This window comes from Lolium perenne, chromosome 4 (assembly GCF_019359855.2).
Source record: "Lolium perenne isolate Kyuss_39 chromosome 4, Kyuss_2.0, whole genome shotgun sequence".
In the NCBI taxonomy this organism is placed as follows: domain Eukaryota; kingdom Viridiplantae; phylum Streptophyta; class Magnoliopsida; order Poales; family Poaceae; genus Lolium; species Lolium perenne.
In genome coordinates, this window is record NC_067247.2 from 105,804,145 (window position 1) to 105,825,808 (window position 21,664).

The window sequence follows — 21,664 nt, forward strand, 5'->3', positions numbered from 1 at the left end:
GAAAGGGAAAAGGTTATATCATCCTGCATTTCAGGCTGGCTGCCTAAGTGCCTATCTATCCCATTCGGACCTACACATGCTCGAAACTGCGTAGGTCTTCATGAATTGGCTAAGTTATCCCGACAACAGGTTAAGAAGTTACAAAAAAGCCAAATAATTCCAGTTGAGGCCAGTGGCCTCTTCACGGATGAAGCAGCCTAAGAATATTGAATATTTTGAAGAGCGTTTGATAATCAGGTCAGATGCTGACACAAACATAGAATACTTTAGTGATTATTAACATTATAACCTGATTCAATCACATAACTAATAAATAGCTGCATAGATCCCCATCATACAAAGAAAGCACCCCAAACTTGTTTGGAACAAATGTATCAGACAAAATGGTTTCCAGCGACAAAACCGAGGTGTCAAGCTGGAACACTCAGGGGAAAAAAAGAAGTGCACCGACCTGGCTTTCTTGCCTCAATTAAAGTAAAGGTACCATTAAATTCCAGTCTAGAGGAAACATGTAGATGAATTTACTCAGGGCCCTTGACCATCACGATTTCAGTTGATCAAACGCCTTAAGAAGGCTAGTCTTGCAGGTCTCGATCTCGTTATATTCAGGGGAATTCGGAGTGGAAGTGACGATGGCGTAGGCACCTGCCTTGTCCAAAAACTCCGCAGCTTTATCTGTTTATCAGAAGAAATATGTTCAGACTTCAGGGCATCATGAGTCTATAAATGAAACAAAAAAGTCCAAATGCACAAATGCCCAAACACAACAAACAACGTTCGTAGCTTGGATCAGGGAAACAGTTCTGCTGCAACCCGTAAACCGACGTACACAGTTTCTTGAACTACCGCTGCAGTTGACAGCACTTACAATGAGGGAACCTGAACTAGATATCTATTGCCAGTTTCGGTCGCGTTGAACCCAACCTATATGAACACCCTTAGCTTGGACACAAGCCATGACGTAGCTAGCAGGTAACACACAAGTGTGAGATTACTTCACGGTCTAATGTTATCAATTATGGGTCTAAGAGAAACACCCCTCTTTCAGCATGCCATGGCTTTCACATAATAAGTTAGCAGAAACTACAGTTGAAAAGTTAAACAGATGCATGCCAATGTTCTTGGAAGCTTGATACATATGAACCAACTAACATATGCTCACTCCCTTATTGGTGGTGTGTATCTCTAGAACCAACTAACATATGAAACTTAAAACAATTGGATTAAACCTGCTGATATGGAAAACACTGCCACCTTGATGCAAGGGCAATCTAGTTTGTCACTACAGGAATCCCCTTAGTACCGAAAAAACATATAACACAACATGATATCAATCGTGGGTTCGTGGGAATAGACAAGACAAAAAATGCAGCTCAGAATAATTGAGAACTACTACTTCACATACCAGAATGATAAAGGGAACTAAAATCAAGTAGACACAAAAATAAAAAGGAAAACCTTAGTATTTTAACTCACCTGACTTCGAAAGTGCCACAAGAGCTTTCAGGGCTTCTTTGCGTGTTTTATCATCTTTAGCACCTTCTAACACTTCAAGAATTCCTTGAGCTCCCCCCATCTCTACCACCTTCATTCTCCTTTCATCTGTGCCGCCCAAAAGAAATTAGTAAGAACATTCAATAGAAATAGAAAATGAATATAATTAACCGTCAAAGAAGAGAAACATAAATGGACTGAAGTTAACTGTAATATACTCATGCTATAGGAGTAGAATGGAACCATAGCTAGTGCAACATTTTTTTTATATGTTTATAGACAGGGTTGGCATTCAGATTAATTCTGTAGCTATTGACCATCAGCTTAAAACCTTTAAGGTTGTGGGATACGACCTATATCCAAACACCTAAATCCCTCACCAGATGATAACAATAAGCAATAGCACATGTCATAGGCTAGTAGCAATCTTCAAGAATAAAATATTTTCATTAAGTGATAAGTGATAACAATTACTGAAAGAAGCATATCATCCCACAGGTCTGACATTTTGTTGAAATGCAAGTAACTGGTCAAGTGGTAATGTGCATTCTCATGCAGGGGAAACGTGTGGATGATAACTTGTTGCAAAATACTAATTTCAGAACAGTTCATTATCAATAGTTGTGCTGGTGATGAATATGCCATATTAATAATAACCAGCAAATAAGCAACTCCTGTAACTAAGCCAAGTAACACCTCAAAATACACGACAACTGCTGCAGAGTTTGCATGCTATTTCGCTTTCACAATGGTTCACAATGCTAAGTACGAGAAGAACCCACTCTGTTTTACAATGAACTTAGCTTCACTCTGCCAAAAACTTCAGAAACCCTACAGACACCATCACCCTTCCTCTTGTTAGCAATTCTATTCCCAATTGCAGTCCCACGGTGTTGATGCAGTATAAACCACCTGATCATATTATGGGCTAATCCAGTTATTACCTCCAAATTTTAACTACAGATATCGTTCATACAAAGCTTCGACGGGGAGCAAAGAAAACAATAATGTTCTGTTCGCGAACATTTCGAGTCTTGTTCCTTAAACTTTGGTTCGCTTAGAACATCTTGTCTGGGTATCCTGAACAACATTTGTCTAGACCATTTCCTCCTAAAATAATTACTTCAATTAAAAACTATTGTTACACCCAGGAAATAATATGTAAATGGAAGAAGCAATATAGGCACAGCTTCAAATCGAAACTGAAAGCGGTAACTCAAAATGTTAACTCTTTGCTAGTTACAACTTACAAGTACAGAGCAAGCAACAGACCATAATAGCATATTCAGTTATGCTACGGTGCTACCGAAAAATGGTTTCTCTTGTTACTCTTGTGTATCCTGGACATACCCTAGGGGAATCTATTACAAGTCCAAAGGGAAAAGAGAAAAATGCACCTTCAAGGAGTTCTCAGTTGCTTGCTTTTGGCCTCTTGGGTCGCAAGGCAAGTTTGATGACAAGGCCTGCACCAAGCTCGAAAAGTTTTTCCAGGGCCATTTGGCGATGCAATCCATCCAGGAAATCGACGCCCTCATAATGAACATGAGAAGGTGAACAAGAGGTGTGGAAAGGGGAAAGAAAGGAGGCACTCAGGTGGTAGATGATTGCTCATCTTCAGTTGGTATGAGGCCTCATGCCCTAGGCCAGTGTTTGGTGGAGGGGACAAGCTAATGAGATCCACTCGGTCGTCCATGTGCTCCCTTTGAGTGTTGTGGCTAGCCACGCAGTGACGATGTATCACGTCTCTGATGCTTGCAGTAAGCCAATGTGGAATGGCAAGTAAACGGCTGCTCACCTGTTGTTTTATTTTAGGATGGCCTTCATGGCTTTTGGTGGTTTTTCATTTTTCTATTTTTTTTGAATTTTATGCCCATATATTTGAATCTTGGTCAAATCCTAGGTTTGACCAGGATTTAAACAAGTTTAAAACATGAAAATGAAAAGGTATGCCTGGATCCTTCTTAGTCACTCTAAAATACGGTTTTTGGTCTGGTTTCCCTCATAAATGGGGTCATTCCTCTTCTACTTAAGGTATTGCACGAACCCCTGCGTCTTGATAAGGTTTGTAAAAGAGAAGAGTTCATGAGAAAAAAATGTCATGCACGATTGGTTCAGCTGAATTTCAGCGGGCAAACGACTTAACTATATAACAGTTTCCCTCTACATGATGCTGCAAACTGTAAACAAGTAGCTCACAAATGTTGTAGAGCCAAAATATTGCATGAGATAAATTGCACAAGAAATCTAAAAAATAAATATGCTTATGTAAAATTGATTACCATCAATTGCAAAACGAGCTAATCGGGAAGCTCCCATCCGCTTGAACAAGGGATCTTTGACATGTAAAAGTGTAATGGATTGCTGTAGTAGGTTATCCCCTGAAAACTTGTCAGACAAGACGACATTTTCATCAGCCAAACAACATTGTAAGTTGATAATAAGCCAAGTATTTGTCAACTAGACATTTGTTAGCACATCATAAGGTCGCAACCATACCCATGTAAGGAAAGAATTGCCACCCAACAAGGCCAGCAGTTCCTATGAAGAATATCTTCAACATCCATCCAAATTTCTTTTCAACTTCTTCCTCAAGTGCCCTGTCATCTACGCATAATTTCAAAAGTTAGATAAGTCTATCAGAGTTTCACTGCGGAAGAGTATTCATAGAATTGTAGTATAGCAAAATAAAGAAGTTCAGAAGGTTGTGTTCACCAACTAGGCGACTACTTTCAACGCGAGTTATCACATCATAACTCCATAGTGACGTAGCAGTATGTGGAGACAAAGCATAACCCACAGAAACAGAACTCAGTAATCACGATGTCATAGTGATCAATTCTACAGGTGCTACGACCAGTCTGCCATGGTGAGTTTTCAACCTACAAGAGTTCTCAAAGAAAGCCGCTAACAGTGCAATTAACACGGACCATCAGATCAAACACATAGCAAGCCTATAATTAGACAAAGCGTTCACCACGAGACAGGGAGAAACAATTAGCATTAGGGACGCCTCATCACCAAACTTCCATTCTATTTTCGAGAAGAACCTTACATTCAATGTTTCACAAACATGAAATCCCTACACCAATCATACAATCACTATCCAACAGCGTACAACAGAGCATAATTCCTTGCGAATTTAGATACTCAAAGTAACTAGTACTCCATTTCACCAACGCATCCCATGAACAACAAAACAACATAGATGTGAGGCAGTGAAACGAAGCCCCTGGGCACTGGCCATACCTCTCTCGTTGTAGGTGCAGAACCTACGGCACAAGCGGATCCCTGATCCGCCACTCCAACCAGTCGCCGCAACCTACAGCCCAAAACACACGAATCAGGAAGCTTAGAGCATGGCGTGGAAGGAGCCCAAAACCCATGAGGAACCGGGAGCGTACCCCGGCGCTGCTGCCGAAGCGTAAGATGGGGATTCCTCCTCCGGACCCTGCCTCCGCTGTCACCGGCGCTGCCCAGCGAGCAGCTGCCGCGGCGAACGGCGGCGAGAGGAGGCGGCGGAGTGCCCCCTGCGAGAGCCTCTGCATAGTGAATTGGTGTTGTGCAGGCAGCTTGAGCCCAGTGGGCTTACAAGTCTTAGAAGAGTGTAATTTGGGCTTCGCCAGATGGTTCTTTCCAAATCTCGTTGGGCTGGACATGACCTCAGCCCTTTGCAATGCTACAAAACAGGTTCGAAGCCTGATTTTTTCTCATCGTGTCACGTCCATTTTTTTCTGGAAGCATCGCAGTGTACAGAAAATCAGAGTGGCAGAGCTTCGAGACTGATGAATTCACCACTACTACTCCATCTATGGTCAAACTCAATCTTTACAAAATTTGACCAATTATGTAGCACATTTTTTTTAAAAGAACTAACATCAGGTTGGGTGGTTAGGAGAGTGGTTGTACCCCCAACTCACCAGAGTTCAAACCCCAGGTTTAATATCTATGTGTCTCATAAAGGTGGAATATTCATTCTGTGGGAGACAACGTTTCCGTCAACAGCGAGGCGTCTGTGGTGACTTCGTCAATTTTAAGATCCAATCCGCCGGTGCTCATAGGGGTAGGGTGTGCGTGTGTGCGTTCATAGGGGTGAGTGTATGCGCGTGTATGTGAGCGTCTGCGTTTGTACTGTATTTCTCGAATCTTTAAAAAAAAAAACAGTGGATCGTCACCGCGCCCGGGGAAAAACCCTCGAGATCATCCTCTGTGCAATCCATCCACGGGTGACGTCGTTATAGATCAGTAACGGCCGTCTCCCAGTTATGTCGTCGTTCTGATGTGGTGGCCGGCTGGCCGAAACACCACTTTGACATCGATCATCTACAATTTCTTCAACTCCACCTTCCCTGACGGCATTGCCAAGCTCGGTTTGCTCATCATCTTCTTCTTCGACGCTTAGAGCAACTGCGTCGTTACGAAAAAAACGGTTTCCTCTTCCTCCTGACCCCAGTTGGAGATGGTCTCTGAACCTTTATCCTTCCCGAGTCGGGTTGCTTTGTTCACCAGGAGCAGAACCACACGGTCGTCGGTACCTTGTCTGAGTCGATCCGAGTCCGTCGGGCCGGCAACAACGCCTCGATCGATGGCGATAAATAGTAACGGACGGGATGCAACCACGCGAGAATCGGTGTGGATTGATCGCCCTACGAGTCCTCTGCTCGATCCAGATTTTGCTCGAGACGAGATGGATTCATGGTGGCGCGAGGACTTCGTGGCATTGGAGAAGAAGCTCGTCGAGGCCCTCGGCCGCAAGCAGCAAGGCCAGCAGCCGGTGCCGCTGCCACCTTGCGCGTTCTACGACCTTAACGTGCTCGCCTTCCATCCCCAGCAACTCTGCGGTACGTCCTACTTGCTTTGCATCAAATCAATCTCGTTCCTTCGTAAATTGATTGATCGATCGATTGATTTCACAACCTGCAGACGAATACAAGAATCCCGCGGGGGATGCTGCGCACGTACGTCTACTTCTTCAGCCCAAGGGATTTGCCATCGGACGGCGGAGAGACCAGACCGCCCGGCACTACCGTTACCATGGACGGTGGCACCTGGAGATTCTGCGACCGCGGCCTCGTCACGGCCACGGACGGCCGCATCATCGGCCACAAGACGACCTTCGACTTGTACATCAAAGGCTCCGACACGAGGAGCGAGTGGAGCATGGACGAGTTCAACACCCTAGGGCCTGACGACATCGACCTCTGCCTGCGACGCGTCTACAGACGCGATAATAGATGGAAGGATGAGGAGCGCCGGCGGCAAAACTCGCCGTGGCCGGTCATGAGGGAGAGGCTGCTCTTACAGTTGCGCACTAGTTTTGCAAGTGCACCCGCGCTTCTCGAAAAGAAGGAGCGCGAGCTAGAGGTAGCTTGTTCCAGGTATTGGAACCAATAACGTAGTAATGCTTCCCCTGTATTGGATCAATAAGACCTTTTTTCTTTAATTTTTTAAAATAAACTAGGTCTAGATTCACAACCAAAGTTGCATCGTTGGACGCCTAAGTTGCTCAACCATCCATCAAAATTAATTCGGTGGACACCAAAGTTGCTTCGCTGGATGCCAAAATTGGGCCGTCACAAACCAAATTTACTCTGTCGAGTACCAAAGTTGCTCCGCAGGATACTAAATTTGCTCGATCGAACGATAAAGTTGCTCTACAGGGTTCGAAAACTGCGTCGCCGGGCACCAAAATTGCTCTGCAGGGCACTTAAGTTGCTTCATCACACATTGAAATTGCTCCATGGACACAAAAATTGTTGCCGGGCACCAAAGTTGTGCCTTCGTGTACCAAAAAGTGCACATGTTCGTTGCATACCAAAATTGCTTTGTTCCACACCAAACTTGTTTTTGCACAACAAAATTGCTCTGTCGCGCATTAAAGTTGCTTGTTAAAAAAATTCGTCGAAACATATGAAAATGTGATCTAGTTTTGAAGCTCTCATCGTGGGGATTTTTGAAGTGAAAACGAATTGTAATTTCATCGCACGGTTTAAAAGTGTTTTTTGAAAAACGGCACGTAATATCAGCTAGCCTACCATTTCTTTGACAGCTGAACGTAACAGCTGTCGCCTAGTGCGTGTGCCTGGAACGTCTGTCTGGCACAACCTCCCGCCCGTAAGATTTCACGAAATAATAAAGACGACCGTATGCATCGCTGGGGCATAGCCTCTATTTCAAAAAAAAAAAAAGCTCGCTCCGGTGCCTCGTGAAAGCTGTACATGCAACCGACGGCCTACTGTCAGTCCGAGACTCCGAGTCATGGATCAACAATCTCTGTCCACCTCCTTCGACGTGCACATTGCTCTCATCCGTCCTCGTATCACGCATCCTCCTTGGCGCGACCGCCGTGAACCGCGCGCGCGGGAAAAACCCTCGAGATCATCCTCTGCGCAATCCGTCCACGGGTGCCGTCATGATTCCATCTCGCCAGCTACGGCCTACGGATCATTGCTCTGTCGTTATATAGATCAATAACGGCCGTCTCCCAATTATTGTCTTCGTTCTGGTGTGGTGGCCGGATGGCCGCAGCACCGCTTTGACATCAGCCCAATTTCTTCTTCTTCGACGCGTAGAGCAACTGTATCGTTACGAGAAAAAAACGGGTTCCTCTTCCTCCCCGACACCAGTTGGTGAGGTGATGGTCTCTCACTTACACGTCGTGACCCTGAATCTTTAACCTTTCCGAGTCGGCTAGCTTTGTTCACGAGGAGCAGAGCCACACGGTCGTCGCTCGGTTACCTTGTCGGATTCCGTCCGGTCGGCAACGCTTCGATCGATGGCGATAAATAGTAACGGACGGGACGCAATCACGTGAGAATCGGTGTCGATTAACTGCCCTTGGAGTACCCGATCCAGGTTTTGCTCGAGAATCGAGATGGATTCATGGTGGCGCGAGGACTTCACGGCGTTGGACAAGAAGCTCGTCGAGGCCCTCGGCCGCAAGCAGCAAGGCCAGCAGCCGGCGCCGCTGCCACCTTGCGCCTTCTACGACCTCAACGTGCTGGCGTTCCATCCCCAGCAACTCTGCGGTACATGATCCTACTTGCTCGCATCAAATCGATTTCGTTCCTTCGTCCTGCAGGCCGGCTGCATAAGTAAACTGATTGATCGATTGATTCCCCAACCTACAGACGAATACAAGAATCCCGCGGGGGATGACGCTCACGTCTACTTCTTCAGCCCAAGGAATCCGCCATCGGACGGCGGAGAGACCAGACCGCCCGGCACTACCGTGGACGGTGGCACCTGGAAAATTTGCTACAGCATCCCCGTCACGGCCCCGGCCCCGGCCGGCGGCATCATCGGCCACAAGACGACCTTGGTCTTGTACGCCGAAGGCTCCGACACGGGGAGCGAGTGGGGCATGGACGAGTTCAACACCCTAGAGTCTGCCGACCTCTGCCTGCGACGCGTCTACAAACGCGATAAGAGATGGAAGGATGAGGAGCGCCGGCGGCAAAACTCGCCGTGGCCGGTCATGAGGGAGAGGCTGCTCTTACAGTTGCGCACTAGTTTTGCAAGTGCACCCGCACTTCTTGAAAAGAAGGAGCGCGAGCTAGACGTAGCTTGGGCCAGGTATTGGAACCAATAAAGTAGTACTGCTTCCCCTGTTATACTGGATCATAAGACCTTTTTTCTTTAATTTTTTAAAATGAACTAGATACACATTTGGCAAATTTTATCAAGTTTTGTCAAGTTGGACCGGAAGTATATAAACAATAGCAACAAGAGCAACTCTAGCAGATCCCTTAAATCTTGGCCCGTAAAATCACGATATAGAGAACCGGAAATTCGGTTTTGTTCACGTTTCCAGCCTGCGCAGATCAGATCCCGTAAATACGAACCCATCAACTTGAAATCAAATTTTGCGGGAGAATTAAACTACGAGTTCATCGTCTGTTCGAGTTCGTCGGTGTAATTCAACTATGTACATCATATATTTTACAAAAGCAACACGATAAAACCTAATTGTACACGCCCCTTCTAACCTAGTTTTACCAAAAAAAATTGGCCCCGGGATACCTCACTAGGGCATGTAGGCGCAACGGTGGGCGGACGGCGAGCTCTAGTCATCCTCGAGGATGACACGCTCGATCTTGATGCGGCGGATGGCGGCCTCCTTCTGCGCGGCCTCGAAGGCGCTTACCTGACATGCTATGGCGGCTTCCTCGCGCCTGCACGCAGTGGCAGCCTTCGCCTCGCTGATGATGCGGGCCGCCACGATCGCGGGCACCTCCTCCTCGTTGTTGTCAACGTAGTTGCCGTCGTTGAACCGCTTTGTGGGCGCCTCCTCCTCGTCCGAGGTTGCCTCGTCGTCGGATGTCGAGGGAGAGCGACGACAGCGGCAACCTACGGAGGACGACCCCTCGCCAGAAATGGCGTACGCAAGCTTCCCTGGTGGCACGGGGCACAAGTTGGTCCATTGCCGTGCGCTGCGCTTCCGTGCTGCCTCGGAGTGCACCCATTTCGCGCACTCCTCCGCGCTGCTGAAGACCGGCGGCTCGCTATGCGGCGGGGCGCTTTCGTCCCCAATCTGGTTGCACCTCTATCCGAACTCCTGTTGCTAGGCATTTAGGGCCCGCGGTGGGTGCGGCTGATGCGGTGGAATTTCTTGCCGGAGCGTGGGGGCGCGGATGCGGCGGAGCGGTGAATGCGACGGTGGGAAAGTAGGGTTTCAACCCGTACCTGCCGCATCGGCCTCTATATATACCGGCCGCGCTGACGATTTCAATACGGGAGGTGCATGATTGGTGACCCAAATGAGTGAAACTGTAAAGCTGCTGGAAAGATATGTGTTTGGCCTGTTTTACAAAATCTGCTAGAGTTGCTCTAAAGAGTGTCTAGATACATCTAATTTTAGATAAACTTGCGACATTGGTTTATGAATAAAGGTAGTATAAAATTTGATTTTGACTAAATGGGGGGAGTAGTATGATATTTTGTGTCGACTTTATCAAAATTTGGGTGCATTAGATATATCTAAAAAAAATCAAAGTTGAGACATCTTTTTACAGACGGAGGAAGTAATTTTTTGAATTAGATTCAACCTAGTATATCAATTATGCATAATAATATAAATCATGTATCATTGGAATAAGTTTGGTCAACAATAAATTTCGACAGTCATGGATCGATCGTCTCTGTCCAGTGCCCACCACCCCCTCAATGTGCACATTGCTCTCATCCTACTGTCCTTGCCATCCTCCTTGGCGCGACCACCGTGAACAGCGGGGGAGGAGCCCCGAGATCATCCTCTGGCCTCTACATCATCTGATCCCATCCAATTGCGCAACCCAGTGCGGTGGCAGCAGCAATCCTCCGGTGACTCATTGGCAATGAGTCATTGCGCATTAGCGCTCTCACAATTATTTCCTTCTCCCTTTTTCTCTTGGGCGGATTTCGGCATCCACGAATGCCGTCATGATTCCAGTTCGCCAGCTACAGTTCAATTGCTCGGTACAGATTCGCTGTCGTTTGATCGCTAACGGCCGGGCCGGTTTGAAATGGTGTGACCGCATGGAGGGAGACAGGCTGGGCTTGGGAGGGAGCGGGCGGCATGTACGCCAGGTGCTCGACGGTTTGCGCAGGCAGACGAACAGGTGTGTTTTTTTCTTATGCCGGCATTTCTAGTTTGCAGAGGACCATGTAGCCTAGTGTCTCCCTACCATGTTGAGCTGTCCCTTTCTTAATCACGTTGCGAAAAATCATTGCAAAAATTTGTCCCACAAATGCTCGTGTGGTGCGCAGGTGCGTGTGTGACTGTGTGTTCGTGTCTGAGCTTTGGGATGACATTGCTGCACTACTTTTACCACATGTCTGACGACAACTTCAAATTAACACTCTCTGAAAACTTGGTGTTCATAAACTGCATCTGTATGCCACTTTTTAATTGTGGTACAATGGTCAAAGATGGAATCTCCTCTTTTTTTTTTTGTCTCATGCTTAATGTGTTGACCAAAATTATAAGTTAATAACTATTTAAAGGATTTGCAACTCAAAATAATACTGTAGTATATTTCTTCTCGTTACGAAACTTTACGTCTATGACTGTGAACAGCACCACTAACACACTAATAGGTTGTAAAGTCTCCTTCCATGTCTTTACACATAGGCAAATCTTTTGATAACAGTTCAACGCCTGTTGATCGTGGAGTCGTTGGCAAAATATAGATGGAAGAAAACAAATCCATTCCATGTAATCCGAATATCAGGCCGTAGCTTTATATACTGTCTAATATATGCAGTTTTTGGACCATGAATTGAGCTGATATCACTGTTGCAATTCCACTTAAGCAGTTCTTCACTTTAGCCATTATAATTATCAGCTATGACAAAGTCACAGTTTTCTTTGTAAGCATGGTACAGTACTGTAAACACTGTAAAAACCAACTTGGAAATAGATAGATTCCTTGGTGTTCTATCGCTATTTTAAGGACTGTTGGACCGGTAGATGCAGAGGTTTGAATAAAAAAATTGTGTCTTCAAATAGTCCTCAGTCTGTTCCTAATGTGGCCATACACTCATCTGAAATACGCACAGTACTGCAATATTGATAGCAAAGTGTACCTGCTTTGATCAGTTATCACTATTATGTGAATAACGGAACGACCAAAACAGCATCACTGCTGAGCACAGTGGAGTGATGCAAATACAGCCACCAGCTCTGGGTAATACCGGCTAGATGCCTTGATTCTTGTTGTAGCGTCTCCATCGCAAGTCAAGTCAGACACAGCGAGTATTGTGAAAAATGTTGCTTGCACATGCTAACCTCCTCCCTGTCTTTGTTAGGTTCCAACAAGAAACTAATTAATTCATCTAAGTATACCTTAGCGACCCATGATTGCTTTCTGAACATAAAGAGCAGGCAACACCGTTTGTTATGGAGAAAAAAAAAAGGATAGCAGCACCAGTTGAAGAGGTATATCAAAGCCAAATACCACTAGCATCTATTTTCAAGAAATCTTATGACTTATGTACATTCTGAACTCTTGCCATAATAAGAACATAAGCCAAGACTTACAAATGGAACAAAAGACTTAAGGCTGAGAAGAGCACTAGCCAATCTACAAGCCACAGAATTGGTGTGTTCCTTCATCAATATAATGAAACGGATGATTCATCTCCAACTTGCGCACTACTGTACTTCTTGGAGGTGTCTGGCTTCGACAAGTCGCCGGACCGCCTCCGGAGCATCTGACGCATGCCGTCAGCCACCCGGACGGCGGGGTTGGACTTGAACTTCTTGCAGAACGCCATGTGCGCCCTCACAGCTTCCTCCACTCCTGGATGAGCCTGCTTCTTCCTGCTAGCCTCGTCCCTCACAGCCTCACAGCACAGCCCACACAGCCATTGGCCATAGAAGCTTGCTTTCACACTGGTAATGTAGTCCTGGGTGCAGTCCTCCCTCAGGCCACAACACTCGCACTTGACTGACTCTATCTCCATTGCTGCTGCTTTTGCTCTGTGCTGGCCTTGGTTTCTTGGAGGCTATTTGTAGGGAGGTTATTATGGTTGTGAGGGCAGGGGTGTGGAGAGGGTGTATTTATGATTGGAAGGTATTGGTGCATGTTCTGAGGTGAGAGATTTGAGACAGAGTTAGTTGGGTGTGAGGCCTCATTTGCTGTCCTTTTCCTGGCATTAAAAAACTCTGGCATCAGTTGGTGGCTAGAAAGGGTTGCGGTTGCTGTTGCTGTGGGAATTTGGGGGGCCTCTCCCCTTCCACACAGAAATGCAAAGTTTGTCCCTTCGCTGAGTTTTTTCCCCTGCTGATCAACCCACCCTTGCCAGTATATATGTTTTTCTGGTTAAAAGGATTTGGTCCTTTGTCATGTTTCAGTTTTCTTGAGTTTCCTGTAGGTATGGATTTCTAAAAGGTTTGAGCAAGACAGTTCTGTTTATGATAACATGAGCCAACCAGCTGCCAGATATAGAGAGGACATCTCACCCTGCTACGAGATTAGGTTTTATGCACCAACACAAGTCAGTCCATAAACTCAAGGTGCCGTAGAAACATAACAGATCTCTCTGCCCATAACTCAAAAGGAGAGTATTTGACCTGGATGTTCTTGTCAGTAAATATCGTCCATGTTTTTTCGCCTTTTATAGGGGACAGATTGGTTCACAGTTTGTTCTTAGGATAGTCTGAGGTATCTCCTTGCATAATTATGAGTTTGCATATCATGGAGGATGTACACATACTCCACCCACAAATACAAGTCATTTTTATGTATCATGGCCTCAATGGAATACTTTGGTTATAATATTTTTTCTGGGAAACTATTTTTCTGTCATAATATGCTAGCAAAATGAAATGTAGACCTTGAAAGTATTTTGAATAATAAATTCACAAACATTTGTTTCATGTTGCTAATATGTAAATATATGGCTAGTAATTATTTAATGAATTACCATAGAGGATAGATCCATATTGTTTCCACCAGCGACGTATGATTATTAGAGCTGCAGGGTAGTAATGTAGTATCATGTTATCAAAGCCTTTCTATTAAAAAAAGTTTGTTACCTTAGTCGGTTGACACCTCTTTTCATGAATGATGGCAAATGGCTTCCACGATTTAGACTGGGCCATGGAATCTTTGTTTCGTGGTGATTTTTTTTCCCACAAATTGAATTGCTCATTGCATTATAAAATCATGAATTAGATGATCAAGCATGTTAACTATGATTGCTTGAATTGTTTTGTTGGTAAACAAACTTAAGATAACTAAAAAAAATAGTGAAGGCTCCATTGAAGATTTTAAAAATAAACTCAGTTTATGGAAGTGCGTGCTTATTTGATTATTTCCTTTTAATATCAGTAGATGTTGTCATTTGTTCCCTCTGAAGAAATGTCATCTTTTGTTTCTTGTAAGGTGCCACTATTACTATTAGGATGGGCCATTACATTTCTTATGTATATGGTGCTGTAGCACTAGTCTAGTGTCTTGACACTTTGACAACAGTCTGAGATGTATCTTATGTTGGTACCTGAGCATATCAATAAGATTTGGGAAAGGTATAGGAAAACTCTGTACCTATGCACTTTCGTACTACTAGAAAATAATAACCGCATTCTATGAGACTCATTTTCATTAAATAGACATTAGATTGAAAATTTTATTTATAAGAAGATCTGAAACTATTTTTGAATATTATATATCTACTAGAATTATAAGAATAAATTACAATTTTAAAGACCTCCATAAATCCAATGTATTGCATGAATCCTCCATCAGAACTTGATCAGCTCCTTGAAACCCTACTCTTATGCTCCAGTGTAACATTTTATTTCCAGTTTGAACTATACCTTTTGTTAAAGGGTACCAGCCAGTATGAGAATTTAACTTGGCATAAGAAATGGACATGTATGATGCGAGATAATTTTACCATCTCACTCTCCAAACTCCACTTTCCCTTTTGCTTCCGGGCGCTGTCCTTTGGCGGCGGATGCCATTGTGTGCTGCCTTACATTCTGACTTGCTCACATGTATTTTTCACAGACCATTCCACATTAATAGGCTTCTTCTGTTACTATCGGGAAGAGTCTTTGGCTACTGCCATACCATCTATCTTTTCCTTATCAGCTAAACGGCAATATCGACTGAACAAAAGTATGTGTTTGATCCTCACAGGTACACTTCCTGACTGTTTGATTAAGGGCAAGGCCTATCTCAACATTCATTCTATGTTGGTATTTCCAAAATTTAGCCACATTTGGTTAGTGCATATATACTCCATTATGCTAATTAGGAAGCTATACCAAACATCTGTCACTGTCTTCCATTTAAATATTTTTTGTAAGCACATGGTGCTTCTTCTTTTTGCAAATTGGTTGTCAACTGGATATTAGGTCTGCATTTTATACTGGCCATAGGTAGGCTCATATCCAGACTACGTAATGATTTTGCTCCCTGGCATGATGCTCAGCCTAGACACATAGTGCGGGCAGTATACAAGTTGTTCCACGTCAATTTCAATTTGTGGTGCCATAAATTTCCTAGTCCCTTTCATGCCATATGCTACTCAGGCCCATACACGTGATGCTACTCAATTGCAGGCCATCTTCTATGAAAACGTCACTGTTATTCTGATAGGGTGCGAGCGTAATTGGGTGGAGAGAGTTTGAGTGGAACACGAGTAATTAATGTTTGCATGTTCGTTTCCAAGAAGATTACACAAGTACCCAGAGAAAGTGAGGTGAGATATATCCATACCTAGAGGCATTTGACTACCGATCGAGTTGAAACTTCGTAAAACTTTTTCTTAGGTAGATTCTTGTTTACGTCTCAACTCCAAGATCTACATGTTTGCTCAAACTTTGGTTAATAGATCTGTCGTGTAAACTGTGATGGAGGGAGTAGTAAAAATAACTGAGAGCTACAGAAGGCCAGTTTGCATGTCATGTGCACTAGTGCAGGACTAGTGCAGCTAGTCATACAACATCTTCCATTAACTGAATTGATGTTGTAATTGTATACAGATAAAGGTGAATTTCTGGATTATGGGATAAGTTTTTGAAGTTATAGCCAGAAGTTGAACATAAATCACCGCACATGATGCCGATGTTTGAAAGCTGGACCATAAATCTTAGTTGGTGCTAAAGTGAAGTACTTCTAGGTATTTTTTTTCCACCATGAGCTTCTTCTGCTTCTATAAATTCTAATAGAGAAAAGGAAAACCTAAAATTCAAGAAGAATTAAAGCCAATGAGACAGGCTATTTTTTCTAGTGGGGCTAGCATAACAAGGTCAAAAGCATAAGGTGGCTAAACTCACTGTAATCATCAAATTGTTTGAAACTAAAGGCTAGAAGCCATGTTGGAAATCTAGAGCGTCAGCGCTTCAAAGGTGCACACACTTAAATTTCATCTTTCGTACTAATTAACAAAGAGAGTAAAGGACTAGTGCTTCTTTAATCACTTAAAATTGAAACGAATACTGCTTCTCATCATGCGGAAGAATAAAAAGTATATGCAACGTATACGTCCACCATTAGTTCCAGTCAATGTTGCCACTCCAGTGTCCTTATCCGTTGTCTCATGGGGGAAGTGGAATGACGGAGACAGTGACAGTGAAGCATCAGGGCCATGGCCATTTGGTGGCTGCATTTCACAGTCATCCAAGGCCACGTCTGCGCACATATATTATTATCCTCTTTTCACGGCCACTAATAACTAATTTGGATCCCTGGATTCAGGTACTGTTCCATCCTCTCCACAAGATGAATGGAATGGGGACCTGTGGGCGCCAATGGATGAGAAGAGAAGACAGGATCGGACACTCAGCCATGCATGATGCAGGTCTGCGTCCCGAGACGAGTCATGCACTGCAACATGGCCCCGTCTAGACATGGCTGAGTGTCTAGACAGGAGGGGATGGGGACACTCTGCCGCACTTGATAGGCTGCTGCAAGCCTGCAATCACGCTCTGATTAACTGAATCCATGTGATGTGTGCGAACTGCTGATGTGCCCAACTTGTCCTACGCATCATTTGTACGTGCTAACTCTGGTTCAGGCCACATGTATTTATCCCCATGCCCGCCGCAGGAACAAGAAGATACTGGCACTGGCGACCTGTAGCGGGCACTTCCATGTGATGCGAGCGAGACGACGGGGCGGTTTCTCGGCCAAACTGCGGACGGGTATGGGAGCTACAGCTGCTTTTGTCGTCGTGAGATTCGTGAAGCACTTCATGGACACGGCCTCCTCTTTATGTATGTCCTCTTTTGTAGATACGTTTGATGCTGCTACTGTGGGTGGCACACAGGTCACAAGATTTTTCAGGCTCTTCAGGAAAAAGTGATGCTCGGCTTTGGAAACCAAGTCGTGAATGTGGTGGCCGCGGCTCACATGATAACAGTGATTCTTATCCTTACACAGGCGTACGTGGGACTGCATATTTATGGCCATCGTCTTCTGGCCTTCTGGGGCGGGTTCAAGCTGGCAGCTGCACTTGTGTTGGGGGAAATGTAATAATCTTTTTTTTGGAAAATGATATACTAGGACAAGCCTACCTTGTAATGCACACACTGCTAGCTGTTAGCCTCACAAAGTGACACTGCATTCTCATGATCAGCCATGCCGTGGCTACCGCCTACTGGATTCATTATGTCATGTCAGGGGGTTTAGGCGCCATGATTAATTTGACTTTTGTCTACTAATCACCATCGGAAACAGGAAGTGCAGAACATGCTCTCTGCCCTGCAGATTCTCCGTCTGATCGGGAGATAAGTTTCTTATCATCAGCTCCCCGTTTCTTTCTCTGTCTTTGTTATCAGCTTTCGATCTCTGCATTTGTTTAGTTTGTTCGGCTTAGCCGTATCCATCCGTCCATGGTTCGGCGCACATGCCAATGATAGGGCACATTGTAGCTGCTTAGGCGTAAGGTGCCATAACCATGCAGATCATGATGCTATCTAGTCTGACGGATACTGATATCTTGGTTCGGTACTATGATTAGGAAGATATATGACTTGAACCTCAAAGACTCTCCCCACATGATTTGACATTTTCGCGTTGTAATTGATTTTTTTTTTTGCTACCATAAAGATAAAAACAGCCAGGATAACAAGAGGAGCAACTTGTCGCCTTTTATGTGTTTTTGGAGGTAAAAAGGAAGAAGGGGAGTATGGGAATGCATGAATTTGTGTGATAACCACTTTTCGACAGTCCAAAACAGCAGCTAGAGCTGAAGCTTCTCGGCAAGCAAGTGTTTCCAGAACAGTCGGGTCAGTAATACCCAAACTAACCATCGGTGATGGTCCAAGATAAAGATCATCCTCACTTCTACAAACTGCACTATAAGGGACAATATTTGTCAGCATGGACACTGCCTTATAAACTTTAATTTTTTACATGACCCACCGGCGGAGGGGTCCATATCGAATTTGAAAGATTCCGACTGCTTGCTTGAGATTAAGAATCTGCTGATGGTCTTGTTTCATTTAGCCCGGATATGGAACGCCGCACAAACATATGTGTAGACATGGGAGACAAAAATTCATCCTCATGAATGGCCTTCCCTCGTGCATACCAGACAGCCCACAGAGTGACTATAAAGGATATAAACTCTGCATGATAGATAGAGTTAATCATCGAGAAAAGCCACCTCCGGTTAAGTTGTAAAATTCATATGCTCCATCTCCTCATTAGCCAATGCCCAAACACATCTGGCCATATGACAATCCAATAAGGAGTGCCTCTATGAATCTTCCATTCCACATAACTTGCAAGGACTTGTGGTTGATATATGTTTCTATGATGTATCAGATAATTGGAAGGCAAGGGACTGAGCAAGGCGCCACAAGAAAATTTTAATTTTTGATGGGACCTAAAAAAACCAGATTTTCGTTCAAGTTTTCTCCTCAATATGAGTAATTGATGTGCCTACATTTCCGTCAATTCATGCTTAGTATTGTAGGAAGGCATGGCTTCACAGAAATGCAGGCACATCGAGTACATAGAGGTATAGAGCATATCGCTTGAACCTTCATCGGAAGTAATTATTTTTCTAGCTTTTCACAATCCCATGTCGAAAATGCGTGCCTAGTATCAGCTACTCATGAACCTGACATTGGCCCGGGCCCTAAATCCATATTTCCATGCGTTCAAAAATTCCATGCATTTTTTTTGCATGTAGAGGATGCACGTATATGTTTGTACAATTTTTCATATCAAATTCAAAATTATGTAGCTTAGGCGAAAGTGACAAATTCTGAATAAATAGCTAATTAAAGGAAACTCATAAGGGTCGATACACTATGTAATTTAATGCCAGACTAAGTAATATCGGGGTCAGAGTACCGAAGTCCAGAAAATCCCCTTTAATCCCATGTTTGTTTTTTAATTTTTTTTTCAGAAAATGTTTGTGTTTTAACTGGAAAAGAACTTGTCCAAACGAAGCTATTCAGAATGTTGAAGTGTGTTTGGCCCATGGATGTTTTTTTTTCTTTTGAGTAAACGTGTGGCCCATGACTGATGGCCTATGTAGAGATCTTGGTATCCTGGGCTTCGATGAATAGAGTTAGGAAGGTGGGCTGAACCTAAACTAGCCCTGGTGAACGGAGGAAGTCCTTTTCCATGGTGAACCAGGCGCCGCACACCCCAGACGGATGGTTTGGGCCGGCCCAATATTTCCGTTCTTTATTTTTTCTTTTCTTTTTCTGTCTTTTATTTTTACCTTTTTTAAAAGCTAAAAATATTTATAATGCGAAGTTTTACAAAAAAAAATTAATTTTTTTTTTCGAAAATACGTTCTTTTGTTCTAAATATTTTCAAATTTAGAACATTTTTTCCAAAATTTCAATTTTAATTTTTTATTTCAAAATTTGAACATTTTTGGATACGAACAGAAACTTAATTTGAACATTTTTGAATATGAACAAAAATTTAATTTGAACATTTTTTAATATGAACAAAAAATTAATTTGAACATTTTTTAATATGAACAAAAATTTAATTTGAACATTTTTTAATACGAACGTAAATTTAATACGAACAAAAAATAAATTTGAACAATTTTCACAATTAACTATTTTCGATGTTTGAAAGTTTTTCAAATTTGAACTTTTTTGAATTTGAGCAAAAAAAGAACCAGAAAAGAAAAGGAAAAATAGAAAAACAAACAAAAAGGAAAAAAGCAGAAACGGAAAAATAAAAAAGCAAAAAATGGGCCAGGCCCATACCCGACCCGGGTGTGCGGTGCCTGGTTGGCACCGACCTGGTCGGTGTATAGGAATCCCCCTTTTCCATAGGGAAACACAAGAGCACTTCATGACTTCGGTGTGGGCTGATAAAAAAGACTGTAACTTGCTGCGTCGTGATAGATATCAACTGAGAATTCATTTACCATAGTCCATAAACATGCAGCTTCATGAGCTTGCTACCCATTACTCATACGCAGTGAAACTCTCACCATTTCAAGTCCAGTTTGGCATGTACTGTAGTATTAACAAGATAGCATCCTTGTCCTTTATGTAAATGCGAAGGCAGACTAGGGGAATTGTGCACGAACTCTCTACTGCTAAACGAAGTTCAGAGGATATGCTCTTCGGAAAATAATATTCTAACGCTCTACTGCTAAACAAAGTTCATAGGATATGCTCTCTACTGCATAAAAGGATGCCAAAGCTTGTACTATGATGAGTAGATAGAAGAGTTCAGTGCTGCCTTTGGTACAACAGACACCTTCACAAAGATCATGAAGATAGAGACATGCAAGTGCTCTGAATCCTGGAAAGGGAGCCAAAAGAAAATGGGCGTGACCTTACAAATCCCAATAAATGTAGTGGTTGAAGTGAGGTCATGTAAAGTGACCAATCTTTGTCCTCTTGCTTCTCCTTCATGAGCACCTGTCACCCTCATATTGTCATTCATCTGTTTGTTTACAGTGGTAAAAAGATAACCTTGATGGCTAATCCAAGTTGATATAAACCATAATACAACTTGCGTCTATCCAGTTGATCAATACATGTTTGGGGCCTATGATCATGATGCCATGCACTCTCACAAAGAGATTGCAAGAGAACTAGAGAAGCTTGAGCTATGAAAGTTGAAACTACTAGAACTTTTGCCCACTAGGTTCACTCTGATGCAATGGCTCACGTACAAAACTTTTTTTTCGAAATGGGGCTCACGTACAAAACTATGTTGCACAAACTTCTTCGCATTTGACAAGACACTGTGTCAAACCTGAGGAAGGGAATCTTTCCCCATTTTCCAAAGAGCATCGGTGCTCTGCTGATTGGTAGCATTTTTTGGGCCGTTGATGTGATATCTCTGGTTCAAAGAAAACAAAATGTCACTCAAGTTGCTTCCCATCAGTTTTACTGCAGTGCTCCATTTGTCCATTGGGTGTCGAATGTGATCCTACAGATCTTAGGCTGGTGCCAATGCACCGCCCGCCTCCCGCCCCGCCACGTCAGCTTTTCTCCCACTCTCACCCCACTCTCACCCCACTCTCACCCCACCTTGCCAATGCATGGGCTATAGTCCCCATTCTCACTTCTCTCCTCCACATCACCATTTCTTTTCCACATTAAGTTATTTCACTCGATTTTGTTTAGACATTCAAAATAATGCAAGAAATTATTTTATTTAACTTAAAATGTTACCGATTACATCATAAAATAGTGCCAGCTCTATTTAAATTGTTGTGAAAAAGCCCCTCAAAATTTGGC

The 21,664-nt window shown here is 43.6% G+C and overlaps 3 protein-coding genes and 1 long non-coding RNA gene across 7 annotated transcripts; 2 read left to right on the forward strand and 2 right to left on the reverse strand.

Annotated features, from left to right (window-relative positions):
• Window positions 1-246: 246 nt before the first annotated feature.
• On the reverse strand, window positions 247-5,076 carry LOC127293550 (uncharacterized). Its single transcript, XM_051323193.2, has 6 exons — window positions 4,896-5,076; window positions 4,741-4,813; window positions 3,991-4,098; window positions 3,774-3,872; window positions 1,477-1,602; window positions 247-675 (listed from the first exon to the last, which is right to left on the reverse strand). Exons 1-6 carry the CDS (start codon window positions 5,037-5,039, stop codon window positions 542-544), a joined length of 684 nt encoding a protein of 227 aa, XP_051179153.1. The 5' UTR covers window positions 5,040-5,076; the 3' UTR covers window positions 247-541.
• Window positions 5,077-8,027: 2,951 nt separating this feature from the next.
• LOC127348552 (uncharacterized) lies at window positions 8,028-9,212 on the forward strand. Its single transcript, XM_051374540.2, has 2 exons — window positions 8,028-8,519; window positions 8,622-9,212. Exons 1-2 carry the CDS (start codon window positions 8,366-8,368, stop codon window positions 9,080-9,082), a joined length of 615 nt encoding a protein of 204 aa, XP_051230500.1. The 5' UTR covers window positions 8,028-8,365; the 3' UTR covers window positions 9,083-9,212.
• Window positions 9,213-10,644: 1,432 nt separating this feature from the next.
• On the forward strand, window positions 10,645-17,538 carry LOC127293553 (uncharacterized). 4 transcript variants are annotated; one of them, XR_007845954.1, is made up of 5 exons: window positions 10,645-11,090; window positions 14,988-15,684; window positions 15,968-16,104; window positions 16,683-17,128; window positions 17,219-17,538. It is a non-coding gene; the product is annotated as an uncharacterized lncRNA (long non-coding RNA). The 4 variants fall into 4 exon arrangements; XR_007845955.1 differs by having other exon boundaries at window positions 14,988-15,119; window positions 15,545-15,684; window positions 16,683-17,538; XR_007845953.1 differs by having other exon boundaries at window positions 16,683-17,538.
• LOC127293552 (uncharacterized) lies at window positions 12,415-13,014 on the reverse strand. Its single transcript, XM_051323194.2, has one exon. It carries the CDS (start codon window positions 12,934-12,936, stop codon window positions 12,586-12,588), a length of 351 nt encoding a protein of 116 aa, XP_051179154.1. The 5' UTR covers window positions 12,937-13,014; the 3' UTR covers window positions 12,415-12,585.
• Window positions 17,539-21,664: the final 4,126 nt, after the last annotated feature.

What these genes read in the sequence shown, in the direction of transcription:
- LOC127293552 (XM_051323194.2), bottom strand. Translation starts at nt 12,936, where the DNA reads ATGGAGATAGAGTCAGTCAAGTGCGAGTGTTGTGGCCTGAGGGAGGAC.
- LOC127293550 (XM_051323193.2), bottom strand. Translation starts at nt 5,039, where the DNA reads ATGCAGAGGCTCTCGCAGGGGGCACTCCGCCGCCTCCTCTCGCCGCCG. An exon ending in CTGCACCTACAACGAGAGAG is followed by an intron (nt 4,099 to 4,740) that starts GTATGGCCAGTG and finishes AATTATGCGTAG; the next exon opens with ATGACAGGGCACTTGAGGAA. An exon ending in TGTGGCACTTTCGAAGTCAG is followed by an intron (nt 676 to 1,476) that starts GTGAGTTAAAAT and finishes TCTGATAAACAG; the next exon opens with ATAAAGCTGCGGAGTTTTTG.
- LOC127348552 (XM_051374540.2), top strand. Translation starts at nt 8,366, where the DNA reads ATGGATTCATGGTGGCGCGAGGACTTCACGGCGTTGGACAAGAAGCTC. An exon ending in CCATCCCCAGCAACTCTGCG is followed by an intron (nt 8,520 to 8,621) that starts GTACATGATCCT and finishes CCCAACCTACAG; the next exon opens with ACGAATACAAGAATCCCGCG.